At 40.3% G+C, this 27,830-nt stretch overlaps 3 protein-coding genes across 3 annotated transcripts in view; 1 reads left to right on the top strand and 2 right to left on the bottom strand.

Moving 5' to 3' along the window:
- Nucleotides 1-7,071: 7,071 nt before the first annotated feature.
- Nucleotides 7,072-9,927, bottom strand: LOC124294015. The gene is made up of 2 exons (XM_046737461.1): nucleotides 7,963-9,927; nucleotides 7,072-7,447 (listed from the first exon to the last, which is right to left on the bottom strand). The coding sequence occupies exon 1, from the start codon at nucleotides 9,774-9,776 to the stop codon at nucleotides 8,121-8,123; it is 1,656 nt and encodes a 551-aa protein (XP_046593417.1). The 5' UTR covers nucleotides 9,777-9,927; the 3' UTR covers nucleotides 7,072-7,447; nucleotides 7,963-8,120.
- A 73-nt stretch (nucleotides 9,928-10,000) lies between these two features.
- Nucleotides 10,001-15,516, bottom strand: LOC107219856. The gene is made up of 3 exons (XM_046737965.1): nucleotides 12,133-15,516; nucleotides 10,105-12,047; nucleotides 10,001-10,013 (listed from the first exon to the last, which is right to left on the bottom strand). Exons 1-3 carry the CDS (start codon nucleotides 15,514-15,516, stop codon nucleotides 10,001-10,003), a joined length of 5,340 nt encoding a protein of 1,779 aa, XP_046593921.1.
- Nucleotides 15,517-22,015: 6,499 nt separating this feature from the next.
- The window catches only part of LOC107220004 (scavenger receptor class B member 1), a 43,181-nt gene continuing 37,366 nt past the window's right edge, over nucleotides 22,016-27,830 (top strand). The window contains exon 1 of the mRNA XM_046736440.1: nucleotides 22,016-22,185. Coding sequence (XP_046592396.1) covers nucleotides 22,158-22,185 — 28 coding nt within the window. The 5' untranslated portion in view covers nucleotides 22,016-22,157. The remainder of the gene's footprint in view (nucleotides 22,186-27,830) is intronic.

Here is a 27,830-nt window from a genome sequence, read left to right as displayed (position 1 = left end):
TAATTAATTGATTAATTACATTAATCCTTACACAATATTTTTGATGTGTTCTTATACTAAAAATATTCATTACTATTCCAGGTATTACCCGAGGTGGTCGGAGGTGGACGAGGAGGAGGACAAGCTGGACGAGGAGGAGGACCAGGTGGACGAGGAGGAGGCGGGGTGGGTCGTGGGAGAGGACCTCTCCTCTTCTCAGAGGAGGGGAGGGGGAGGGGCAGGGAAGGGGGTGAGGCGGGCGGGGAGGGGGAAGGGAAGGGAAGGGATGGGAAGGGAAGGGAAGGGAAGGGAAGGGAAGGGGGGAGGGGAGGGGAGGGGAAGGGAAGGGAAGTGGGAAGGGGGAGGGGCGGGGAGGGGCAGGGAGGGCGGGCGGGCGGGCGGGAGGGAGGGAGGGAGGGCGGGAGGGGGGAAGGGAGGGAGAGGGAAGGGACGGGCGGGCGGGTGGGCGTGTAGGGGACTTGCACTGACATCCGTCGTCCACTCCCTCCCTCCCTCCCTCCCTCCCGCCCGCCCGCCCGCCCACCCTCCCTCCCTCCCTCCCTCCCACCCTCCCTCCCTCCCTCCCTCCCTCCCTCCCTCCCGCCCCGCCCTCCCTCCATCTCCCCGCCCCTCCCCCTTCCCCCTTCCCTTCCCTTCCCATCCCCTCCCCTCCCCCCTTCCCTTCCCTTCCCTTCCCTTCCCTTCCCTTCCCTTCCCTTCCCTTCCCTTCCCTTCCCTTCCCTTCCCTTCCCCCTCCCCGCCCGCCTCACCCCCTTCCCTGCCCCTCCCCCTCCCCTCCTCTGAGGAGAGGAGAGGTCCTCTCCCACGACCCACCCCGCCTCCTCCTCGTCCACCTGGTCCTCCTCCTCGTCCAGCTTGTCCTCCTCCTCGTCCACCTCCGACCACCTCGGGTAATACCTGGAATAGTAATGAATATTTTTAGTATAAGAACACATCAAAAATATTGTGTAAGGATTAATGTAATTAATCAATTAATTAATAATATAATAAATTGTATAAGATTATTTATAGCTACTGAATATGTGCTTGCACGAAAAATGAATTGAAATAATTTATTGTAAACGTGACAAGTTTGTAATATTTCAGATGAAATATAATTACAATTGCCATCAAATATTATAAAAGTGTTTTACTCACCCAGCAACCTTATCCTGGAAGTCGAGAAATTTTATTAGCGGACTGACAGCTACCGAATTTGGGGTTGCGCGAAAAACGAATTGAAATAATTTATTGTAAACATGAACCAGGAACCACGGAGCGCTTATCCTGGAAGTCGAGAAATTTTATTAGCGGACTGACAGCTACCGAATTTGGGGTTGCGCGAAAAACGAATTGAAATAATTTATTGTAAACATGAACCCGGAACCACGGAGCGCTTATCCTGGAAGTCGAGAAATTTTATTAGCGGACTGACAGCTACCGAATTTGGGGTTGCGCGAAAAACGAATTGAAATAATTTATTGTAAACATGAACCCGGAACCACGGAGCGCTTATCCTGGAAGTCGAGAAATTTTATTAGCGGACTGACAGCTACCGAATTTGGGGTTGCGCGAAAAACGAATTGAAATAATTTATTGTAAACATGAACCAGGAACCACGGAGCGCTTATCCTGGAAGTCGAGAAATTTTATTAGCGGACTGACAGCTACCGAATTTGGGGTTGCGCGAAAAACGAATTGAAATAATTTATTGTAAACATGAACCCGGAACCACGGAGCGCTTATCCTGGAAGTCGAGAAATTTTATTAGCGGACTGACAGCTACCGAATTTGGGGTTGCGCGAAAAACGAATTGAAATAATTTATTGTAAACATGAACCCGGAACCACGGAGCGCTTATCCTGGAAGTCGAGAAATTTTATTAGCGGACTGACAGCTACCGAATTTGGGGTTGCGCGAAAAACGAATTGAAATAATTTATTGTAAACATGAACCCGGAACCACGGAGCGCTTATCCTGGAAGTCGAGAAATTTTATTAGCGGACTGACAGCTACCGAATTTGGGGTTGCGCGAAAAACGAATTGAAATAATTTATTGTAAACATGAACCCGGAACCACGGAGCGCTTATCCTGGAAGTCGAGAAATTTTATTAGCGGACTGACAGCTACCGAATTTGGGGTTGCGCGAAAAACGAATTGAAATAATTTATTGTAAACATGAACCAGGAACCACGGAGCGCTTATCCTGGAAGTCGAGAAATTTTATTAGCGGACTGACAGCTACCGAATTTGGGGTTGCGCGAAAAACGAATTGAAATAATTTATTGTAAACATGAACCCGGAACCACGGAGCGCTTATCCTGGAAGTCGAGAAATTTTATTAGCGGACTGACAGCTACCGAATTTGGGGTTGCGCGAAAAACGAATTGAAATAATTTATTGTAAACATGAACCAGGAACCACGGAGCGCTTATCCTGGAAGTCGAGAAATTTTATTAGCGGACTGACAGCTACCGAATTTGGGGTTGCGCGAAAAACGAATTGAAATAATTTATTGTAAACATGAACCCGGAACCACGGAGCGCTTATCCTGGAAGTCGAGAAATTTTATTAGCGGACTGACAGCTACCGAATTTGGGGTTGCGCGAAAAACGAATTGAAATAATTTATTGTAAACATGAACCCGGAACCACGGAGCGCTTATCCTGGAAGTCGAGAAATTTTATTAGCGGACTGACAGCTACCGAATTTGGGGTTGCGCGAAAAACGAATTGAAATAATTTATTGTAAACATGAACCCGGAACCACGGAGCGCTTATCCTGGAAGTCGAGAAATTTTATTAGCGGACTGACAGCTACCGAATTTGGGGTTGCGCGAAAAACGAATTGAAATAATTTATTGTAAACATGAACCCGGAACCACGGAGCGCTTATCCTGGAAGTCGAGAAATTTTATTAGCGGACTGACAGCTACCGAATTTGGGGTTGCGCGAAAAACGAATTGAAATAATTTATTGTAAACATGAACCAGGAACCACGGAGCGCTTATCCTGGAAGTCGAGAAATTTTATTAGCGGACTGACAGCTACCGAATTTGGGGTTGCGCGAAAAACGAATTGAAATAATTTATTGTAAACATGAACCCGGAACCACGGAGCGCTTATCCTGGAAGTCGAGAAATTTTATTAGCGGACTGACAGCTACCGAATTTGGGGTTGCGCGAAAAACGAATTGAAATAATTTATTGTAAACATGAACCCGGAACCACGGAGCGCTTATCCTGGAAGTCGAGAAATTTTATTAGCGGACTGACAGCTACCGAATTTGGGGTTGCGCGAAAAACGAATTGAAATAATTTATTGTAAACATGAACCCGGAACCACGGAGCGCTTATCCTGGAAGTCGAGAAATTTTATTAGCGGACTGACAGCTACCGAATTTGGGGTTGCGCGAAAAACGAATTGAAATAATTTATTGTAAACATGAACCCGGAACCACGGAGCGCTTATCCTGGAAGTCGAGAAATTTTATTAGCGGACTGACAGCTACCGAATTTGGGGTTGCGCGAAAAACGAATTGAAATAATTTATTGTAAACATGAACCTGGAACCACGGAGCGCTTATCCTGGAAGTCGAGAAATTTTATTAGCGGACTGACAGCTACCGAATTTGGGGTTGCGCGAAAAACGAATTGAAATAATTTATTGTAAAGATGAACCAGGAACCACGGAGCGCTTATCCTGGAAGTCGAGTTTCACCGTGTAGCGGACCCGAAGCGCGGGATCCGGGAGGTTGAGAACCCGGTATTCGAAATACGTAGCGGACCCGAAGCGCGGGATCCGAGAGGTTGAGAACCCGGTTCTCGAAATTTGCGGAGCGCGACTCTCATCCGTCCGCTCTACTGCGCGGTTGTTTCCAGACTGAGGAATTCGGCTAGCTGATTTTGAATTGGTGACGTCACTTTCTGAACGTCCGACATCCAAACTATGGTTTCGAACTTTGATACTATGTATGATGATGTATGATGTACGATGTATGATGTATGATGTATGAGGTATGATGATATGATATGATGTATAATGATATTAGCTTTCACATTTCATACAAGAAATACACACTTTATCTCTCCTGCCGGTTCCAGACTCAAGCGGCCAGGCCCTTCGATGGTCAGCCGTTGACTGAAGATATATTCTTCAGTGAACGGGTCGGCTGATAACGCTGCCGTTCTGCGACAGTTGGATGATGAAAAATTTCGCTCGTATCTTTCAAATGTGTGTTAAAATACACTCGAAGTGTTAAGAAGCGTCGTTTTTTCTCTCCCTATCACCTTTCTAGGTCTTTAAACCACTACGCAGCGTTAAATACCGTCTCATATACGAAGCATCCATTTCATCTCGTTCAAAATTAGCGCATCCGTGATGTATTACAGTTACTCTGAATTTTTTTCCATCCGAATACTTTTCGAAAAACAATTCTGCTCCTCTACCCAACGCAGATACTTCACTTGCGACCAGCTAAAACAACGTTTCGATTCTATGCCTATGAAAATTCAAGATCGAGAGAGCAAATGAAAAGTTGTTGGAATAATTATGAATACTAATGTTATGGAATACATCGAGCGCGCGTCGAATAGAATCCCATGTCGAAATGAATAATTCTTCTCTTTTCAGATCATAGCTAATCTGGTAATATAGCTAAATAGGATGGTCGGAGGTGTTCGGAAATGTTAGGAGGTGGTCGGCGCTGGCAAAAGGTGATAGGGGGTGGTCGAAAGTGGCCATTGATGGTCGGAGGTGGCAGGGGGAGGTAGGAGGTGTTCGAAAATGGTAGGACATTTCAAAAGTTAAAGTCGACGATGATCCGGTGCATCAATTTTATCGTATATTTTATAAATTATTCCTAAATACATTGAAACATATGTATTTGTAATGAAATATCATGCAATGGGCTATGTAAACTATAAACTATAATTTCTATCGAATAGCTGCTTTTATGTCAACAGGGCTTTGAGACTCAGTTCAGTTCGTCCTTCTCCTCGTCTGCCTCCGATCACCTCCAACCACCGTCAACCACCTCCAACAACCACTGATAACCACCTCGGGATGTACCTTGAATAGTAATAAATATTTCCAGTATGAGAACACAGCAAAAATGTTTTGTAAGGATTAATATAGTTAATTAATCAATGATATAATAAATTTTATTAGCTCATTTGTAGCTACTGAATTTCTGCTTGGGCGAATAGTGAATTGAAATAATTTATTGTAAACATGACAAGTGTAAAAAACTTTCAGATGAAATATAATTACAATTGCTATCAAATATTATAAAAATGTTAAATTCACCGACCACAAATCCTCGTCCTCCTCGTCCACCTACGACCACCTCCAACCACCTTCAACCACCACCAACAACCACTGATAACCACCTTGGGTTATACTTCGAATACTAATAAATTTATTCAGTATTAGATCACGTCTAAAATACTGTGTATGGATTAATGTAATTTTTTGATCGACACATTTTACCAAAAAGATTATGAGAAAATTATAAAAAATTATAGAAAATTTCACTAGCGTATTGATAGCAATTTGGGCTTGTGCGAAAAATAAATTGAAATAATTTATTGTCAACATGAAAAGTTTAAAAATTTTTAGATAAAATATAATTTTAATTGCCATTAAATATTATAAAAATGCTATACTCACCGTGCAGAAATCCTTGTCCACCAGGTAGCGGACATCGAGCGCAGGAACCACGAAGCGCTTGCCCTGGAAGTCAAGTTTCACTAGAAAGTGGCCCCGGAACGTAAGATCCAGGAGATAGACAACCAGGTACTCGAAATTTGCGGAGCGCGATTCTCATACGTCTGCTCTACTGAACGGTTGTTTCCAGACTGAGGAATTCGGCTAGCTGATTTAGATCGATGACGTCAAGAAAAAAAAAATTTTGGGTTACGTCACTTTCTGAACATCCGAACTCTGGTTTCGAACTTTAATACTGTGCATTATATGACATGATGTCTAATGATTTTAGCTTTTAGATTTCAGACAAGAAATACGCACTTTATCTTTCCTGCCGATTCGAGACTCATACGGCTATGCCCTTTGATGGTCAGCCTTCGACTTAAGATGTATTCTTCAGTTAACGGGTCAGCCAATAACGCTGCCGTTCTGCTACAGTTGGATGATAAAAATGTTTGCTCGTTCCTTTCAAATGTGTGTTAAAATACACTCGATGTTTTAAGAAGCTTTGTTTTTTTGTCTCCCTACCAAAAAAAAAATCGCCGACTATCACCTTTTTAGGTCTTTTATTGAGTGGCCTCTAGGATAAAATAACATCTTTTTCTCCATGTCAAATACAATATTACTTCTACCAAAAATACAATTTTCACGACGTAAAGAACGCATAGAAATTGAACAGAGATAGATCCGGTGTTTAGACGGAGACGGAATATGGCAAAGCTGCTACATTTTTCACTTCCCAGGAACGTATCAACGCATAAAACAAGACCAATTTAGTATCACAATAATTCTTTGTCTAATTCATAAATACTGAGCAAAATATTATTCATAACACGTTTATAGTTCATATTCGTATCGATTTAGTGAGAATTATGCGTAAATTCTTAATTTGACATTAAGCCCATTGTGGGCACCTATGTAATAAGTCCCTAAGCCGAAGAACCACCTTAAAAACGCAAGATTGTTATCTTCATTTCCCTGCCACCGGTTCCACACATTTTTTCATGTTATTACTGCTTTTTTCGGCGTTTGGTAGTCCATCAACGGTTCAGCAAACTCAATTCTAAACTGAACATTTTCAGGCTCAAAAAAGCAAGATCAACTTCTATACCTTTTCTTTAATTGTTTCTTGGTGGACTTTGGAAACAGTTGAAATCGATCTCCTCAGACCTCTCATCGACATAAGTTTTCGAGGAGAAGCCGATGTATGCAGTCTCGACTCGCTGCGAACAATCGAACAATAATCATGGTCGAAAGCATGAAATTTGCATACAATTTTGGACGAGGTGGGTTGGGAAAATCAGAAATCTTATGCCATAAAGATAATTTCTGTGTATTTAAAATGCTTTAACTCTAATACAAGTGTTCGGCTGTCAGTGTATAGCAATGTTACAAATTGGCGAATAAATTCATAGTAATCGTCAAAATGAAATGCAAAAACATAATCAAACATCTCACAAGATATCCTATTCTAATGTGAGGAGCTAGGTCTGCAGTATATATTGTCTTAAGCAGAGTTTCAAAAATACCATATTAGATACTGATTATTGTAATTTTCCAATATAGTTTTTCCGGCGTACAGGTACAACATACCTCTATCTAACGCAGCGTGTGATGTCTGATATTGTATCCTCACTATTTAATATAACCCGGATCAAATTGAATAAGGAATCTATTATCTTTGTTTCTTCTATGTGTTTCCTCAGCTCTTGGTTTCTGCTGTTCCAAATGTCTTCTTTGCATCCCTGAGTGTCCAATGGGTCTGAAAAGGTTCATACAAATCAGTTCAGAGACGATAAATTTTTCTTCAAAAAACCAGTATGGCTTTTAATTTTTTGGTAAAAATTTCAACGGTTTTAAATGACGCTGGAATCAATACTCTTATGCACTGCAGCGATTTTATATTGCGAAAGGAATCCGATGCGTAGTCTTGACTCGCCACGAACAGGCAACCACAGTTACATCTGAAGTACATATTTGCTACGAGTAAAATGTAACTTTGGTTGCCTATATTTTGGCGAAACATCGTTCGCGTCGCAACACTCCACCGAAAACTCCGGATATGTAGTTGTACATAAGGCACTTAAGTTCCCTCTCTTTTTTAGTATTTAACCGGAAAGTTGGAATGTTCGCTGATTATAAATTTTACCTCTTAGATTATATATTACCATAGCAATGTGGTACGAACAACGGTGTAGCAGGACTAATTCAAGTTATTTGAAAACTTGAGGTACCAAAAAAGAACACTTCATTGGTATACAATATACAGGCACATACCACAAATGTTATAGTGTAAGTTGCGACTAAAACTTGATGGACACAAAACAGTATTTATTCTGATCTATAAAGAAGGGTGAGACAATTCGAAGGACGGCAAGCCCCTTGATGCTGATCGATGATTTGCTTAATTTTTTAACAACTGCTTCGAATGAAACTCAAGTTTGACCCTCTGATTTTGAGGGCTCTTGTTTCACGTCCTCAGTTGCCGTATCTGCACCTGCTTCACCGTCTACTTCATCCTGATTCAGTTTTGTTTTTGGTTTCTCTTGTTCCTTATCCTCTTTCTCTGACACCTGTTCTGCCTCAGATTCGACTGCTATTCTGTGTTTGTAACTTTTGTAATAGTCATCAGCCATCTCCTTCAGCGTTTTCGCAAATTCTATTCTAGATTTGTCCGTGATAAAGCTAGGCGCCCCGGCACAGAGCGGTGGAATTACAGTATCCAGTTCAACGAGAGGAGTAGAATCATTGCCAAGTTCAAACTGTTCCGAAGTCCCATCAATCGGCTGCCTGGTGACATTCTCGGCAAAGTCCACTAGCCTGGGATAACCACGATGAACATCGCGCGGTCTAGACGTTAGGTATTCAGTTCTGACAGGTACCGGGGGTCCGTGAATTCTATTACGTTCATCACACGGCTTCTTCGAGTGTTTTTGGGGCATTGGGTGACCCACATTTAGATGCCACATGGTGCTGACCAACGTATTATTCATGATCACTTCAGCAAATTTGGGGTCCGGTAGTTCTATCGGTGGATTTTCAAGTTCAGTGGCGTGCTTCTGACCCTTGATAAGATTCCTGCGGTACTTGAGGTACGTATCTTCGTCAGCAACGGTTATCGCTCCAGCTATCTGAGATGCTAGGCCACCAGCGCGAGTTGGAGAGTAACAAACGGGATCGAGCAGAATCTGCTTTTGAGTCTTGCTTGAAGTCTTTTCACCACCAAGTCTGCAAGTTTCTTGAGTAAACGTCAGGACTACTGGAGTTATGTGAAATTCCAGTCGCTGGTTGGTGTTCAACATCTTGGTCAGTGCGTAGATGAGAGAGTTCATATTTCGACATCGTAACACATAGATGGCTCCGTGGTTTCTGTTAAAAAGTGGAGGTCCAGTCCAACGTGAATCTGCCACGTAGTAACCATCATCGGCAGTCAAGATTGAAAATATGGCCTTGTTGCATTCGATAATGACATTTGGCGCCTCTTCAAACGCCAATTTCAATGTGGCGGCAAGAGTCAGTCTTCTTTGTCCCCCGTACAAGGTTCCGCACATATTTTCTCTGAACTCAATCGTCCAGATATGTGGAAACACCTTGAAAGTTGACTGCAAGTTAAATCTATTCGGATGCCTGCAGCCTCTGCGCACCGCACTCCTTAAACTCTCCGTGTAGTAACAGTCTCCGCAAATAACGGCCGAATCTAATATAGCGGGACCCCATCTTGAGGGATGACACAAAAATTGCATCGCAAGAATGGCGACGTTTATTCCAGCTTGATTCTTCCCTGCTCTCTGACCAAACCTCGGATCGTAGCACCCTAATGTTCCCCACACAGAATATATGAGATTTGGTACTTCGATTGCGTAGTAATTCCAGGACGGCTTTTTTCGCTCAGGTATATTTTGCTTTCTTCTCTTTCCCGACTTCACGATGTCTGGTGAATGACTAAAACTCCAGTGAAAGTCTAAGTATACCCACATCGGATCTTCTTGAAGTTTTTTGAATGGAGGTACATTGATTGATTCCACGTGCATTCGATGAATGAAGAATCCAGTTGTGTCTTCGTACCTATTTTGATACATATGGCGAGTCATAAAACACAAGCTTGGAAATATACACAAACAACTGTTTCCTCCGTCCGAAACTTTTTTTCCTTTGGCATTACATTGATAAGGGTCCAAATAGTAGTAAGAATTGGTTGATCTCGAGTACCAAAATCCATAGCAGCAATTTGTAAAATGTATTATACCGTCCGAGTGCTTCTTGAAATGTCGCTTCAAGCACTTCTTTAAGAGTGGATAATGATCATTCTTCCCTGTCACTGAATTGCTCTTGAATTCAATAAGCGGTGAAGCGCAATCACGAAAATCGAAAATCCTATTCATGATGGTGACATTCTTCAATATATGTTCGGTGTGATACTTGGGCTCGTCAAACTCTTTGTACAATCCCTCTGCAACCTCGATTATTTTGTCGATCGTTCCTGCCACCGCACTTTGAATGATGTCTCTCTTCACCATGACGGCTAACAGTGCTACAAAATAGCATCGTTTCACTCTGGGCTCCGTCAATATTTCGCGATTTCGAACAGCCACCGTTCCTTGAACAAATATTGGTTTGGTATCAGATACCGTTTTCCGGAAGAGAGCCTCAATGTCGTAAGGCGGTAGTGATTTTCTGTGTATTTCGGCCAACGACGTAGCTGGCACAGCTCTTTCGTGAAGACCGGTTGTGTCCTCGCAGTCAGGTGCCATTTTTCGAGCATACGAAATTGTCACCGCTTTTATCGAGAATTCGATTTCGTTCGGCTCATTGATTTCTTGGACGATCAGTTTCAAGAAGTCTTCCATTTCTTCCGAGGTGATGATCTTCAGTTGTTTTGTCCTAGGAATTATCCACCAGGCATAAAAGTTCTCTTTCCTTTTCATAACGCCAATATGTGCTTTGCCGCAAATTATTATAGCGCCCGAGTAAATTGGCGTGCTGAATAACTTCTTCAAGGACATTGCCAAGTTCCAACCGGTTACAGCGTACAAAGTTCCTTGGTGTAGCGGAGCGAACGTTGCTCGGAAACTGTAGTTTGCTATCGTAAACTCCGGCAAGACTCCATCCGTCGTATCTGAAGCAGTTGTATCCTCCGATGCAAATATACAGTCCTCGGTGAAATCTCTTCCAGCATCACATATGCCTCTGATAGTTTTTCCACCCCAAAGCGTAGGGTCATGAACACATGCCCAGGCGATGATGCACAAATCTATAGGTTTTGAAACGAATGAGTTTTCTTTGAACTTCCTGTCGTACGGTTTTTTACGTACTAGATCTATGCCATTAGACTGATCAACGGCCTTCGCTTTGCCTTTCACAATTTTGTTTGTTCTAAACTCAGTTCTGATTGGGTTTGTTATATCATTTTCAAGTACGGTCACTTCCAGTGTGGACGCATTAAAGCTGGGAACAGCCGCGAAGCCAGGGATAGTCATGTCAAAAATAACTTTGTTCTTTTTCACTTTTGTCACCCAATCAGACAGTTCAATGAGTGATAAAACTGGTTCTGGCTCTGGTGATGGTTGTGGCTGCTGCGGCTCTGTTTCAACACGTGAAATCTTTGTTCTACGCTTTTTTCGCTTTCGCTTAATTTCTTCCATGTGCGCAATGGCAATAGCGTGAATTCGGAATACCTTATCAGCTGCTTCACCCGTATTTTCTTTAATTCTGGTAATCATAGTATCCAAATCCTGAAATTCCATCAGACAAGCTGATCCATCTGAACTCGCATGGCCATCGTCGTCACAGCTGTACGGATCGAAGAGGTAATACTTTTCTTGACTATACCAAAAAGCGTAGCTAGCGGAAGGAAATACGAGAATACCGCTCCGGTCTTTTTCCAAGTAATTTGCGATCACCTTCAGAAGTTCATCTTCCGAACACTCCTCGGGATTGGCATACACAATTTGCCTCAAGGCAATATTACATTTCGATCCGAGAATTTCTATGTTGTAGAACCAACGGAGAGCTTTATACCTCAGTTTACCTGTGCGCTGATATACTTCATCACCTGCTAGAATAAATTTGTCTAATACACTGCCTCGCAACGTATCAAGATTCAGTCGAATTTTAGCCAACACGCAGATTATCGCTGCGAAATAACATTGCTTGAAGTGACACTCTTCAATCGTTTCTCTATCCTCCAAACATATATTCCCGTTTATCACGCCGACTTCGTCTTCGGTCATCCTAAAGCCACAACGTTCCGGCTCTGCTGAAGATGCTTCTTTATTGTTTCGATCTTTCCTTCGAACTCGGCTTTCATTGTCTTTCGTCTTTTCATCCGACCTCTCTTTTTCATGAATGGTTGCTTGTCTTTTCTGAAAAAAAAAACACGTAACATTACATTTTATTTTTGTGCAAACAAATATTTGAACCTTACATTGTTCGAAAAATGAATAGTACCTTCACGTCAGTGTCCGGGTCAGGAAACATCAAATCCAGCAGTAAGTCTTCAGTCTTGCACATAAGCTTTTCCAGAACTGGATCTTCTTTGTCGATGGAATTTATTTTGCATCGTCTCTTTCTTCTATCCATGCAAGGTTTCGGTTTTTTTCCAGGGGTTGGTGTTTTTATTGGTGGTCCGAGTGGAATTAAAATCGGTTTGATACGCACGGTGGTCGGAACTTCTGCGACTTCTTCCCGCTCCACGTTTTGGGGAGTTTTCTTAATTTTGCTTTGGCGGCATTCGTTTTCCTTACCTTTATTCAAATCTTCATCTTCGACGTACGTTTCGTTGATAGCTCTAATTGGCGTGAATCCAATCTCTGGGAGTCTTGAGACCAAATACTTTTTAGGCGGAAGTTTGATGACCTTTGAAACCTTGTCACCATCGGTAACGTCAACCGCTGTTATAGTTGGTTGTTGAGTAGGTACACCGGTGGGGAGACCACTATCCTTTTTAATCGATAACATAGAGTCAATCGAGAACCTTGACAATAATGAGTGAGAAGATTTTGACGCTTTCTTTGCCTCCAGCAGTACGCAAAGAACTTTTTTTGGCGGGGAGACGAACGGCGGTGGGTGTCTGTATTTCAGCTTCTCGTAAATCAGTGCTTCGTTTATTTCTTCGCCATGCTGCTCTCCTTTCGTATCAATTATCACTGTTCCAGACAGAAGAGTTAAGTCCAATTCATCCGGAGCATCGGGCTGTTCTTGTTCTTCTACTTCCAATAAGGGATCTATTATCGGTTTTTCGGCTTCCAACATCAGGGCCTCTTCTTGTTTCTCGCTTCCCTGCTCTTCTTCCTCATCTTCATCATCATCCACATCTTCTTCTTCGTCGTCCTCCCCTTCTTCCTCATCATCGTCGTCGTCGTTTGCTCCCTTCTTTTTCTTTGTCTGAGCTATCACCTGCACCTCAGGCTCAGGTTCCGGTTCCGGTACGAACAGATCCTCGTCAGTAACAGGCAAAAATATGGTCTGATATTTAACCGGTAGTTCCCCCCCAGGTACCTCAATTGGTTCTGGAACAATGTATTTATCACCCGGCTGAATCGACTCGATTCCGATGAAATGAAGCTTGAATTTGGGATCGTTGTATTCCAGAATCTCATAGAAAACGTTAGTGAGTTCATTTATGGTGTCAGCCACGATGAAAGTAGCCGGAAACCCTCGCATACGTCTTCCTTCCTCGTCACTGCCGTACGGATTGAATATATAGTACTTTCCGTTCCCTTTCCAAACACCAAACATTAGCTTCTTATTCTCCACTATCAATTCGTCGTAGCGTTCGAAGTACTGCTCGAGAGCTTCTCCAAGGTTCGCCAGCGGATTAGCGTCACCATTGGCAAAGTTTAGCTTCTTCTTGAACTGAACTTCGTTTTCACCGAGCATTATTTTCTCAGGTAGCATTGTAACGTCGAGATGACTTGGTGCCGGTTGAAGTTTTCCCTTAAATTCTTTTATGCCTTTTTTCTTTTCTTCGTTTTCACTCTCTTCGTCTTCTTCCTCCTCTTCGTCGTCCTGTTCTTCGTTCCCTTCTTCTTCATCATCGTCGTCCACAGGATCACCCTTATCTTTTTTCTCCATTTCAGCCGGACTGCCACGCTGAATCCAAGTGATCGTACTGGTATAAGCCTTATCTCCAACGTCGATAATCTGATTAACATCAATATTTCGCCAAGAGTCGGGTGGTTTCACTTTGCCATATGCCATTGCCGTCAACGCAATAATTAATCCTTGTTGCCCACGAGCTCGTTCCTCGAATTGCTCAGCAAGACAGTTTTTTTCACCTCGCAATGACAAGCGATGAGGATTCACTACGTGGTAACCAAAGATGTATTGAATTTCAGGGTCATTAGATTTTGATGCAACTTGGTCGGGTGCAGTAATTTGCTCAGCTGATGAAGCGCCGTACCTGAATTCACCCAGCAATTCTACTGACGGTCTTTTTACTATGAAGGATCCTGGTTCATCTGCTTTCATCATATAATCATCGACATTGCTCATCAACTCTGGAAATTGGGTCTGCTGTTCCTTCGTTTTTTCGGCATCTGATCGCGGTTTCGGTACCATATCAATCTTAGTTCTGCACTCGGCATCATGTTGGTCTATACTTTTCACTTGATGGGATTCCTGAGCCAATGGTCTGCGGTTTGTTCGTTTTTCACGATAAATAACGTTGTCTGGCGGTCCTCCTGGAGTGCTGCCAGTTTTTATGTAGAGTACACGAAGCGCGTGTAAGATAAACGGATCCTTGTCTTTGTTGCCGGTATTTTGGAGAATCGTTTCAACCAATTCGTTAACGGAACTATTCATTGTCGCACACGGTTTCGACATCTTATATCTGTTTGCGTCCGTAGGGTCATCAGGGTCGACTCGGAATCCCTCGTCGTCGCAACCGAATGGATCAAGAAAATAGAACTTATTCTCTTCTTTCCAAATTGGAAAAAATATTTGCTTTATCTCTAAAATGCCCGATTGGTATTGCTGAAAAAACTCTCGAATCCCAGCATCGATAGTCGATTTCCCTTTTTTCTTCTGTCCAGGCACAACGTTCGCCGTCACGTTTATCTTGGCGGAGTACACGCCCAAAATTACGTCCCCCATAAGATCATCTATTTTCAGTTCGAAAGTATCATCCAGCTTCTTCTCCAGTGCTCGCACCAAATCGATCATGTAAATATGCGCCTGATTGAATATCAAGTCGACTATCACCGAGCTCCACTTGTTGGCACTTATAAGACGGGAGTAAACAATCGCTGCGACAGCAATCATCAGGTGACCTCGACCCCGGAGTTCAGCTGGCACTTTAGGATGCATCAGGTGATAGGTCCCTTGGACCAAAGCTCGGAACTTTTCTTGAATCTTATAGTCACTTGGCCTTCGTTTGGGTGCTCCTATAGATTTGAAAGGCTCTTCAGGATCGTCGGGATGCGAAGGAATCTTGTACGCATTAATAACAGTGATTGGAAATAAAACGAATGGCTCATTACTGACACAACTTCGTTCTAAGATCACAAAAACAACACCGGTCAGATCACGAACCAGTATCAACTTAGCAGATCCTCCACTTCCGACTGTAATTGGAAGGCAGTCGTCTCCTCTCGCTTGGCCGTCGAAAATGTTGTAAAATTTCGCATCCCTCCATATGGATATGTTCAACTTCGAAGACATCAAAAGTCCGGCATCGTATCTTTTGAAAAAGAGATTCAAAGCTTTCACTAAATGCATCTCTTTGGGATCCTCGGACCTGAAAGCACCGGCATACGCAGCATCATCGATGTTGAAACACACGTAATGTGTTCTTTGCACGCTAATATCTCTCTTCAAATCTCTGACAGTCATCGTTCGCCGATCATCCGTCTCGACGTTTTCATATGACTCTGTATAATAACTGTCACCGTCGTCGATAATTTGATCTATGATGAACTCGTTCCAGCAGCGCGATTTCAACACTGCATTCGTGGCAAAACCTGCTATCGCACAAGCCGGACCCTGAAAAATAACGATGAGCCTTCCATCTTCAAGATATCCTTCATGCAAATTCGCAAACTTGATCGCATCTATTTAACTGTGAATTAATTTATGTTGAGTTCAAATCCTAACAAAAATAACATATTTGAGGTCTTCCGATCTCCTGAAAATTTCAACCATGAACCTTCCTCAGTTAATCCTCATTTAGTACCAGGTTCAAATTTCGTAATAAAACATACGCAATGATACGATCAAATTGCGGACTCTCTAAAAATCTAAATAAGGATTCTAATCAGACCTGTAAGCCTCGGGAAAGCGGAGAGAACTTTGACATGCTGAAATGGGTAGTTCCCGAACGTATTCCGAATTTAATGCATGCTGGAAGGATTGGAGTAATTTTCGTTAGCGAATACGTGTCTTCTGGGAGGTCGAGAATTTCGTTAAGTTTGTGATATTCAATTTCCAATTCTTCGTCCACTTCGTCGCAACTCGAGATGTTTTCTTCAACGCCTTCAACCTCGTCGCCAATCTTACCCACAGTGAGATCTTCAGATAAGTAATCATCGCAGCATATTTCTTTTGGTTTATCTTTTCCACTATCAGGCGCGGCGTTTATTTCGTTGTCTCCACCCCCTCCACCCCCTCCTTCTTTTCCACTGCTGCCTTTTTTGTCCGCCATATTTGTATGACGTTTCTATGATCTACAACAGGTGTTAACAATTAATTGAATTAGAATTCCTTACCTGACAATTTTTTTATTCCCTGACAAATAGGGTATAAATTATTTGTACGCGTAATTTTTTTTTCTTAACCCATTTGAACAGTCATATAAACAGCTAGATTTCGTTCACAACAACGCGTTAATTGATTTATTATTTTATTGTACAACATGCATTGGACTTGGTCTTTTATATGCTTTAACGGGAGCCATATCCGGAAATGGGTAGTGAGATTCGGGTGGCTTTGAACGAACTCTACGATTAGGTGACGTGGCTATGATAAAATATTTTATTGCGTTATATGTAAGTATACCTACGCTTACAGTGATCCTTCGCGATTTGATGATTTCAACTCGTATCCATCGTAGTGCGTTGTGTACTGAATAAACTAGAAATTTTTGGTATGCAATCAGAATAAAAATTTACTTGACGGCGAGAGTTACCAAATGTATTCAATTTAAAAACAAACGTTATCGCTGGAGCTATGCAAACTTCACGTGTTACGTGGCTCGAACACACCTTAGGACCAATAGAAATGTAGTTTATGGTCACATTATCCAATAACTGTATAGTATGACGAAACCAGGATTATTCAGGAGCAAAATAACGGAGCATTTTCAAAACAAAAACTCCACGCATAACTTGAAATCCTTCAGTAACCAGTTTGGCAAATAACCTTTTGGCCCTATTTCGAATCAAAATTCAAATATACCTAAATTTACCGCACAAGATTTCATGATAACTTTACAATCATGAATAACTTTTTTCAATACAACTTCCTATCAGAATCATAAAATTCAGTAATTTAACTATTTCTGTCGAAAGTTTCTTCAAAACTTGACATTATGAAACTGAAGAAACTTGACATACCACAATGTCTACCTACAACACATACCGTGACTAACTGATTATACATCGCACGGTAAATATGCAAAAATCTAACTTTGTTCTTTCCATACCGTGTACCAAGATATTATTGCAATATTTATTATTGTAATGAACATGCTGTTCGTATTACAGGGCTCAATGACCGAATTTCAACAGTACTTTTATCAATCTCAATAGCGAGAGTTCCGATAGGCGAATATGTGTAACTCCTGCGGTAAAAATTTGAACAATGAGTCAAAACAGAAGAAAGGCAAGCAAAAGAAGAATTGTGCGGAGAAAAAGGAAAGAATGAATCAACAACCGAAATGTCCGAATCCAAAGAGCTCACGCCAGTCAAAACCGAAGCAACGTTTGACTAAAATAGAAAAAATCATGCTACGGATTCAACCACCACTGGCAGCCCGTGACAGATATCTTCATCCTGAACACCTTAACTGCTTCTTGGAGGCGTCAGAAAAAGTGTATATAAAGAAACAAAACTGTAAGCAGTGTCCTGCGGAACGGTCAGAAGCTGATGCTAAAGGTATGCTTATATCTGCAATGACATGCAAAAATAAAATCAAAGAACTGCAGTGGAGCAGGTAATTCCATATAGTGATGACGCTTTTTATATCCAGTCTTGCTGCATTGCTATCTCATGATTTGATCTGACACAAAGATAGGTATATTCGTGAAATTATTCTCGCCACTCAAGTTGGACATTATCTTTTCGAGTTTTGCAAACGAGCCTCGAAATTTGTGCACTATGATTTCTATTCGTTAGAAAATTGACTTCTGTAATATGTGACAGATATAAAACCCAACTTTTGACTAAATCTTAGTTGGTAGCTTTGCGCGGGATACACGTGACTCGTCATCAAGTCAGAACCACTTTCTATCCTGACCATTGAACGCTTGACAATTTCAACCGATCACACGCTGTTTATTTATTTAAAGTACAGTAGAGCCTCGATTATCCGAACCCTTCGGGACCGGGCCTAGTTCGGATTATTGAAAGTTCGGATAATGGAAATGCGTTGTCGTAGATAGCGGTCTTACATATTGCATACGGGAAAAATATGTACTGAAAATTATCCTATGTTGCTTTCGTCAAACCTATTCTATTTGGTAAAAGAAATAAGTAATGACGAGACACAGTACTGAAATTTATCGCAAAGGTCACAAAAAAAAGCTTCCGTGAAAACTTTTTATTTGTTCAAAAAGAATAAAATATTACGGACGTACTACAAATTATTTCGGAATCATGTTTAATCTATTTTTTCTTCAACCAATCTAAAATATATATTTTTTCATACGTTTGTAACGCTCTCGGGTAATATTCGTAGTATTCACTTTTTAACGACAAACTCGCTTGGATAAATTATTATTCAACAGAAGAAAAAAAAAACAAGAATCAGAAGTCTTGCATGGAACACGACGATGCCGTTGTATTTATCTCTAATAGCGAATTTTTATAAATTATTCCGTCAAGTTTTATTCCGTGTGAATTAAAAATTTTATGAACGATACGTATCTTTGTAGCAATTCTTAATGACCCCTTGCGAAATTAATTTGTCTTTGAGCATAACGTAGCTCGATTATTGTTTTTTTCGCATGAGAGTACTTCTGTCGAGCGAACGTCGAAAACATCGGACGAGCACCATTTCGAACGAAAAACAAACAAAAAAAAGGCATTTTTATTGTTAAAAAAAAAAAAAAAAAAATCGCGCCATGGTTCGGATAATAGAACGTTCGGATAAAGCAAGTATACGTTCGGATAACGGAGGGTTCGGATAGTGGGAGTTCGGATAGTCGAGGTTCTACTGTAATAGCGAGTAACCGTCACGCAGAAACCTCAAGCTCAAGCTTTGCAAAACGTATTATATTAATAATAACGTGAGAGTTATACAATTCCGATCACACATATAAGCGCATTCGTGACTCACTGTTGAACATTATCATGTGCATCATTAACGTTTTTTATTCCTCAATAAGGTCGGTAAAACACAACTGGTATAGTTACACGAATAATCCAGTTCTCGTTTAATTATAGAAATCCACATTGCAGCCAAGAAAAATAACAAACCTAAACAAAATTCCGATGGTGAAGGACGAAAAAGCGCTGCGGAGAAGGAAGAAGGCGCGGGACTTGCCTCTACGCAACGAAAGGATGAAGAAAAAGATGGAGAGGATGAGAAAGCAGGAAAGACGTAACCAGGCAAGAGTAAACTACCTGGCTAAAAATAAGGATAAAAATAGGGAAGACGAAAAATAAAAGCATAAAATGAAACCTTGAACAAGGTAGTTGTTCTTGGATGTTCACTTCGTTATATAATAACGATAATTACCTAATTGGAAAATTTTCCGTCATAGATACCTATTGAAAAAAATCCTGTCCGGTCGGAATATGATGAAAAAGGACGGTTAAAAATGAAAATAACAAAAATAAATAGAAAAACAGGAAACCTTCGTAACGTTCATCAGGCATCAGACTGCGTAAAAACTAGCTAGTATATCAATTAAGTATGGGCATCAACTGAATGTGACGAACTAATGAAATGAAACAAAATGCAATCAAAAAAAAGTAGCAAAACAATTACCCCAGCTAGTAATACTATTGTAAGCAGATATTCTGGGAATCGTTTATTTAAAGAAAATCTGTCTAACGACACCAGGAAAATGATCAGCTAATTTTTAATCCGCAAGTGCACAGGTGAACCGATAAGGATTTAAGTGGTATCGGAATGAGGAGCGACGATTAACACCATGGTGGTCTATAACAGGACCAATCATAGAATTCTTCCAATGTTCTGAATAAGTATAACAAAATAACATTATGACTCGGCCGTATGGTGCAGTTGAAACTGGGATATCTTACGTCACGAGATTGGGCTACGTGACTGGCCCTCAGACTATCGATGGTAACGCGTGTTTGTGTTTGTCTTTGTCGTAAATAAGTCGTATCTCGTGGCAGTTGTTTGTTTTCTTTGACACAACTTAATTAGATTATGGTTCCACAAAACCCAAGCTGCCAGTAAATTAAATGTATTTTCCGTGTTTAAGGAGAACGAGCACAAAAAACGTCTTTTTCGAATCTCAAATGTAAAAATAGGCGACTTTAGCCGCATGCTGAAAATGAACAAAACACGCTATTTCTCAACGAATGACGTACGCATTGGGAATTGGTGAACTATTTTTCCGTTAGAGAGCAAAAACTTTTTTTGTCCAATCATAGAGCAAATAGCCCCCTTACGGTGGCACGAATAGCACCGATCTCTTAACCGTATCTCATGAATCGCGGCAACTTCGTTGTGTTCATGTTTTTGCCCGTGAATTTAGTTTAGGATTGTTAGAAGATTTAATTTTTAAATTATACTTTGTTTTGTTTTTGAGTCTACATTTTTGTCTTAATCGGGAGGATTCGCAAAAATAGTTTACAATATACTATTTTATGACGAAATTCCTGCAGGACTATCATGAATTGTAACCTTCTTTCCAGTATAGTAGATCAGATTGTTTCTACAATTTCCTTTAACATTACTTAAACTCAACGCTGTGACAATCGGCAAATCACATCGCGTTCAAACCTTACAATATGGCGCGGTTATGTAACTCTTAGACCCTTCATAAATTGGCGACACTGTTCTGTGAATCGAAGATGCCTGAATCGTGAACAAGGAACTAACTTATTTTCAAGGTGAGTGGGTACAGTATTCCGAATTTATAGCTACGCGTGTATTCCAACTCACTGCGGCTGGAACAAGATCCGGCTAATTTTTTCAATCTGACTTTAATAGTCATTGCTGAGTGAACATAATATCCAGAGATTTACAGTTAGAGAAAAAAAAAATGCTTCGAGAGTTTGGAACATGGTAAAAAATTAAAAATATTCATGATCCTAAAGTTATATTCGCAGCACAAATTAATTGAGACAAATCGTTGATTTTTGGCCAAAAATATGGTTGTCTTGTAACCGATTACGTGTACAAAATGATGATTTCCATTTTACAATTGGTTTAATTCATGATTGTAGAATCTACAATGGCATCTGTAACATACGTACATATAATATTGGTATACAGCTGCTTATATAAATTTGATGTAGGAAAGCTGATTAATTAATTTTCTTGGATGCTCTGAAACCGCTTTCCAGCCGCAAAATGCTGTCACCGTTTAGAAATTTTCTTTCTCATGGTGGTAAGATTTGGTGCCTCGGAAATTCATCGTATCAGGCATCGTATTCATGTACGTTTAATGTCGATAGATACAAGAAAACCGTATAAAGACGACTGAAAAATTTTAACCATGTGAGCGATATTCAAGAAAGAATCCGGAAGCTCGTGAATGACCCGAGCTTTGCGCATGCATTAAAGAGTGGCAATATGTATCTGTAACAGAAACACACGTTACGCAACAGATTCGAATTGCTGATTTGCTATTATTTACACCGTTAGTAGTTATGATCCAAAAATATGGCAGGTCACCGGGGCGAAACGTCTAGTTCACAAGTCAGATAATGTTATCACAAAAGACGCGCGCAGGCGTCGATAGGGACGGTTAACTGGTGGCTGGAGTAAAACAGACTTACGTACAAATTACTGGTGCATACAGCTCTTTCAGAAATTAGTCCAGACGCGTATGATAACTCGTTCAGTACATAAAACTTACGGAGCGCCTAGCGAGTTGTGTATATATATACATATATATGTATACATAATACCGTAGGCAGCTTATGATTGTACAATATATACTCGGTCCATACGTTAAACCTAAATGCTATTTGCTGTAGGAACAGAAATTTTTTTATAATTCTCATCGAGTGATAGCATTGAGTGAACGGAATAATTGATATTGTTAATTTTCACGGCCAAAAGAAGAAAAGTGCCATTTAACACTTCTCCGGAGTATCTATCGCTGCTTTTCAATATGTTTTGGTACACTGGAATCCCTAGCCGTGAGTAAATACGATAGTAGATGTAGAAATACGAATTGAGACATGATTTATTCTCATCAAAATTTTGCAGGCATTTTATTTCAGAAAACTTCAAACGGTAAGATCAACAGTACTTCGAGTTTCGATTACTGTAATGGGTCAATTAACTATACCAATTCCCAATTTTTTTTTTTGATAAGACGCATTTTGTCTCATCCGTTTAGCGCTTTGTTTTTAGTTTTTTTTTTTTTTATTGCATAAGTGCCCAGCCGGCTTGCAGGCGAAAATAAAGTAGAAACCGTATTGCAGATTTCGTGAAAATAATCAGTATCACCAAAATACTTTCATTTTAAATCCATTGGTTTTAATAATACGTAGCCACTGGATCCTACCTAACGTGAAAATAACAGGTTTTGGTCATTGCCGTATAGAATGTAGCTAACATAGACCACGAGATACAATAATGAATTTTGGATGTTCGAAGGAATAAACATACGTTCAAAGTCTTCATTATTACACGCAGGCGCCAGTTTTTTTTTTTTTTTTTGTTTTAGTACAAATTAAAATATCCAATAACAAACTAACTATTCATCCGTTAAGTATTCGTGCGTGTTTTGGTCAATTCAGTTTCAATCTATTTGCTTGCTTAATTCCTATTCTATAATTTTTTAAATAATCTCTCTCACAAATTCCAAGCTTAGTATTGTATTAGGAAGGTTACTGTCAGTTCAGATCAATTCACTGTCACCGTTACAGTGTTTGAGCATATCGAGAGCAAAAAAATATTTATGTAAATCATGATAAAAAGACTTTACACGCGTGTATGTATTTAACTCGTTCCCTATTATACTCGACAACTCACAACTGGATGCCATCTATGGCAAAACAATTCTATATGGTGCCATTTTTGCATTCAATATAGTTAACATACTGTGTTTTTCAAAAGTGTATTATTAATTTTTTCTAATCGTTTCTCTTGATTGATATTAATTTTAAGCATAATATTTGCATTCACGGCTGTTAAGTTCGACCTGTGACAACTACAATGCGCTGAAACATTTTACGATAAGAAAATCAAACGGTTTAACGACCCGCAGACGGAACATTATAAAAAAAAGTTGTTTGGTTGAAAACAAAAAAATTCGCTTGTCATTAATTTAAATTGTTTGGATACGTCAATTGGCGGATGTACTCCCATCTAATCATGAATAATCATACGTGACAGAAATGGTTCATTAGCATAAGCTGCGGTGTTAAAATAATATGACAATAAACTTTTCGTGCCTGTCTATACGATAAACACCTATTTGCACACCTTTGAATCACGATACATCGTATATACAATAATTACCTAGAAATGATATAGAAGATTCACCGAACATCAGAAACGGTTTCATTATATTAGTTATAATGTGCCAAAAGTAGAACAATAAAGTGAAGGAAGTGAAAAGAAAAAAAATGATGAGTGGGCGCTGGGCATGCATTGATTCAAGGTTGAATAATTTATTAATCTCATGTCAAAGGTTTCATGTCACGATTATATGCGAATAACGTATTTCCACTTCTTTTGTTGCTGCTATAATTTCGGAACAAGTCAACAGTGCCTCCTAAAACCTCACCAGCTTAATATCTAGCCATAAAACGCTCAGTCACTTTGTTGTAAAAATTTTCTAACGATTTCTCGCAGTAAAAGTATAAAAAGGATTAGTATTGTACCCTCCCACATCCGGCCTTTCATTAGCCCGCCTTCTGCGCGGTCTGACCGTTGGGCATTCCAATGTGTATCCTTCGCTTCGAGACGGAGTAGGCCCAAGTGCAGAAGGCCACGAATGACGAATCAGGCCCTACCGTGGAATTTTCGACATGACTGTACACTCAGTGGTTTCTTCGAGATTCAAGTTTTTTTCCCCAAGCGGAGTCGTACGAGAGTTGAATATCTCCCACCCAAGGATCGAGATCTGGTACTAAAGTTTCACAGCGGAATATGATCAGGGATTTATTCATCCGCTTAATTATTTCGAGTCCTCATAGACATCGGGGATATCTCGTCGTCCTGACCCGTTGCGCTTGTCGGTTTTTGGATCCTTTACATGAACAAGCAATGACAAATGAGCTCAGGATGAAACCCGCCGTTACACGCCTCTCCTTGAACCCGTGGTCATTAAGTGCCATGAAGAATAATGGTGCTCTCCAAGTGACCGCTGGTCAAACCAGAACACCTCAACGGCAGGGATTATCATCGGAAATTGGCTCACCTCCGGAGCGTGAAGAAAACACGAAGACCGGCTCTCTTACCGCAAGACGAAGCCTCGATTAGTCGCAAGCCGCAGTTAACGCTACGGTTTATTGCGAATATATTTTAATATTCTCAATCGCTCGGGGCCTCTGAAAGCGGATTTCTCGAGTGGGCGCGACACAAATTTCGCGGGAAATACCCCAACAATTGGCAACGGTTCGACGAACTGGACCTCCGATGTTTAGATCATTTCACATCCGGTGGGCGGCGGTAATTGAAGCATCATCCTTGAGTATCGTTTCGCAGGAATCTGTGTCCCTGAATGAGGAGAGAAAAAAAAAACAGGGTTACGCGAAGGAGGATCAAGATGGATGGGGCAGTGATATTACTGATACGGCATCGTGACATATTTTCAGGGTGTCAAAACCGGAAGCTAAAAGACGGGGTCTTTTCTCATTCGGCACGTCTGATGAAAGGTCGATTTGCTTATAATATTGCCAATGGCGACACTCTCACGGTTATATTAGGGGAATGGCCGCGTTATTCGCGATGAGCAAGGTAAGCAAATTTTTATCAATTCCAATCATCTGAAAAGCAAATAGGAGACTCGGTATTCGATTGCCCTTTGATAGTACTGATAAAAATCTGTATGCAAAAAGTATTACGTCTAATGCCTATAATTGCAGCCTTTCATAACTCGAAAGACATATTGCAAAGTAAAACTGCGAGATACAGTTGAGGCTGGATTATTTAAATCATAGAGCAGAAAGTTGTCGGCATTGGATTTGCAAAAATATTATGACACGACGTGTCTAGGAAGAAATTATAATAATGACGTAACGATGCATTTTCTGTGCAAAGACTTTAGTGGAAAAAAACTTGAGCTGAGGACAGAAATAAAAAAGGATAAATTAATACGCAGCTGGCAAGGTCTGCAAGGAAAAGGTAAATCGTATAATAATTTCGAACACATTCGAATTGAAGAGTTGATCAAAGCGGACGGCATCCGTCACCCCGGATTTGGAGATGCAGCGAGTTAGAATGAAATTTACAATATTATTGTACATACTCCATTACTGTTGTAATATTGAATATGCTTATCAATTAAACGGGTGATGCATTCACCAATATTATTTGCGTGTACGTATTCAGTGGTATATCTTACACTTAATGACGTGAATGTTATTTCGTTATATAGCGCTAACGATAAGATGGTGGAGAATATGTTTATGCGGTAAATCTGGACTAAATAATACACACAACGTGTAACTCACATCCCTTGAGTTGTTCCTCTTATCATAAAGATGACCTAAATTCATGCTAATTCTGGTCAGATCACCGAAATGTATGTGCGTTTGGTAACCAGTCAAAGATATCCGCTCGAAGGTCGTTATTATAGTCTGTAATCTGCTAGAACTTGGCATCATTTCATTATCATCTCGCTCATTGTATGTATACGTTTGGAGTGATTCCGACCGTTTATCCCGCTTCTGTGCCCAATCCAAAAGAAATTCGGATCTTCTGAAATAAAAAAAGAAGCTAAAGGTCAGCCAGTAAATAAGGTCGTCTTATCCACAAACCTGTTGAACAGCCGCCTTTCCTTAATATCTGAATACCTCTTACAGTTAAATTGTATGCGTCTGCATAATACTTTTTCCCTATATTTGAACAGAAATTCACATTTAAACCGATGTATCAAATATCCGAATGCCATGATGGAATTGATTGACCTGACTTGCCGGTTTCATGTATGCAAAACTTTTCAAGCGAGTATTCCAGGCTTGAAAACAGATAGATCAACGATTTCAAATATAAAATAATAAAACACATGCCTTAAAATGGCTCAGTCGCTTAGGGTCGAAATATGCATTTTACTGTCTTGTGACTCGTGACTGGCCTGGCTAGGCTTTTTCGAATATGAAGTACAGAGTATCCACGCAGTTGTACCGTTGTTCGTCATATTATTTTGTAAAATTCCACACCCAACATGGCCCGGCGTCAATTAACTGGTCGTTATCCATCAACATTTTACCGTTACTTCACGAGCGTCGGAATTACGTATCCTCCCCTACTTTACAAATTATTATATTATTGCACAGTTTCGTTGTAGCGTGATCAAATTTTTTTTATAAATATATTTGAGTTTATGTCTTCGAAACGATCAACTCTGGCGTAGAATTCACGTAAAAGTTGTGACTAATGTTACAAGTACATGAAATACATATTCGGGAATGATTCGCTACCGCGAAGCGTGCTGTGGAGTGATTCAAATGAAATAAACTTCCTGGCAATTATCAGGAGACTCATTGTATTCAGCCGCGCTGCATTATTAGTAAAATAAAGCGATGGTATTTGAATCCCATATTATGTCACCCGCGGTGCAGCTGCTGACTTTGTTTCCAATAATTGCTGCAGCGTACAAGCGTTGAGATCCTAAATCTCGATGCACACGTGAAACACACTTGCAGCTAATCCTCACAGGGTGCAGAGGGCATATCACGATTTCTTTGTCACTTCTTACTTTCAATTCAATTGTTAAAAGCTTTTCTCTCTTTAATTTGAATTGAATACAATACGAAGTAACAAAAATGTTGTATCCGGTGTTTCGCTTCTTAACGATTTTGATCTTAATTAATTATACAAAATCAGATGATTGCCGAGACAAAAACGTTACCATATTTTAATATACTGTGTATGAATTACCACGTAAATTTCATAAACACCATTGAACAATACATATAATAGGAAATTAATAACCTGCAATAACACTGTTGTTCGCGTTAGGCTTAAGTGAAAAATACTTGACTCACAATCAGTTATCGAAATCAAACTCTGAACTAAATTCATGGCTTCTTTGCCCGGAGGATTAAATTTGATGAAAATGCGTCAGTCGACAATCAGCGACTTCAAAGCCACATAGATTCCAGCGGCACATTGCGTCGTAGTTGATTCTTCGGAGGAAAACGTTGTTCTTTCAATATTAATGCTTCGCGATCGACAATCAGAAACGGCTATTAGTTATGCAATCAAATACGTACTACCGAAAATATTACCGATCTTCAAACGATATTAAAATAATTAATAGCGATAAAAACTCCTCTTTGGAATGAAATTACACAAAGCATTATCTCGTGATTATAGGTTTTCGACGTCACTGAATTTCGCGATCAAGGTCCATATTATATAAAACCGGATGGGCTTTAAGAGTATATCTACTCACGCTATTTACATAATACGTAACGACACCCCACACGCACCGATGACCAATGAAGATTTGCCGCAAGGTAATGAATTAGTTACCCGACAGCATAAGCCGATCGTTTATAGAAATCGCAAATACACCTGGATAAGCATGAATAGAAGATTGCACAATTGTGCTGACCTCCAAATGAAAACACAAAAATAAAAAAAAAAAAAAAAAAAAATGCGA

Source organism: Neodiprion lecontei, chromosome 4, assembly GCF_021901455.1.
Source record: "Neodiprion lecontei isolate iyNeoLeco1 chromosome 4, iyNeoLeco1.1, whole genome shotgun sequence".
In the NCBI taxonomy this organism is placed as follows: Eukaryota; Metazoa; Arthropoda; class Insecta; order Hymenoptera; family Diprionidae; genus Neodiprion; species Neodiprion lecontei.
This window is presented reverse-complemented; position numbering and strand designations above follow the sequence as displayed.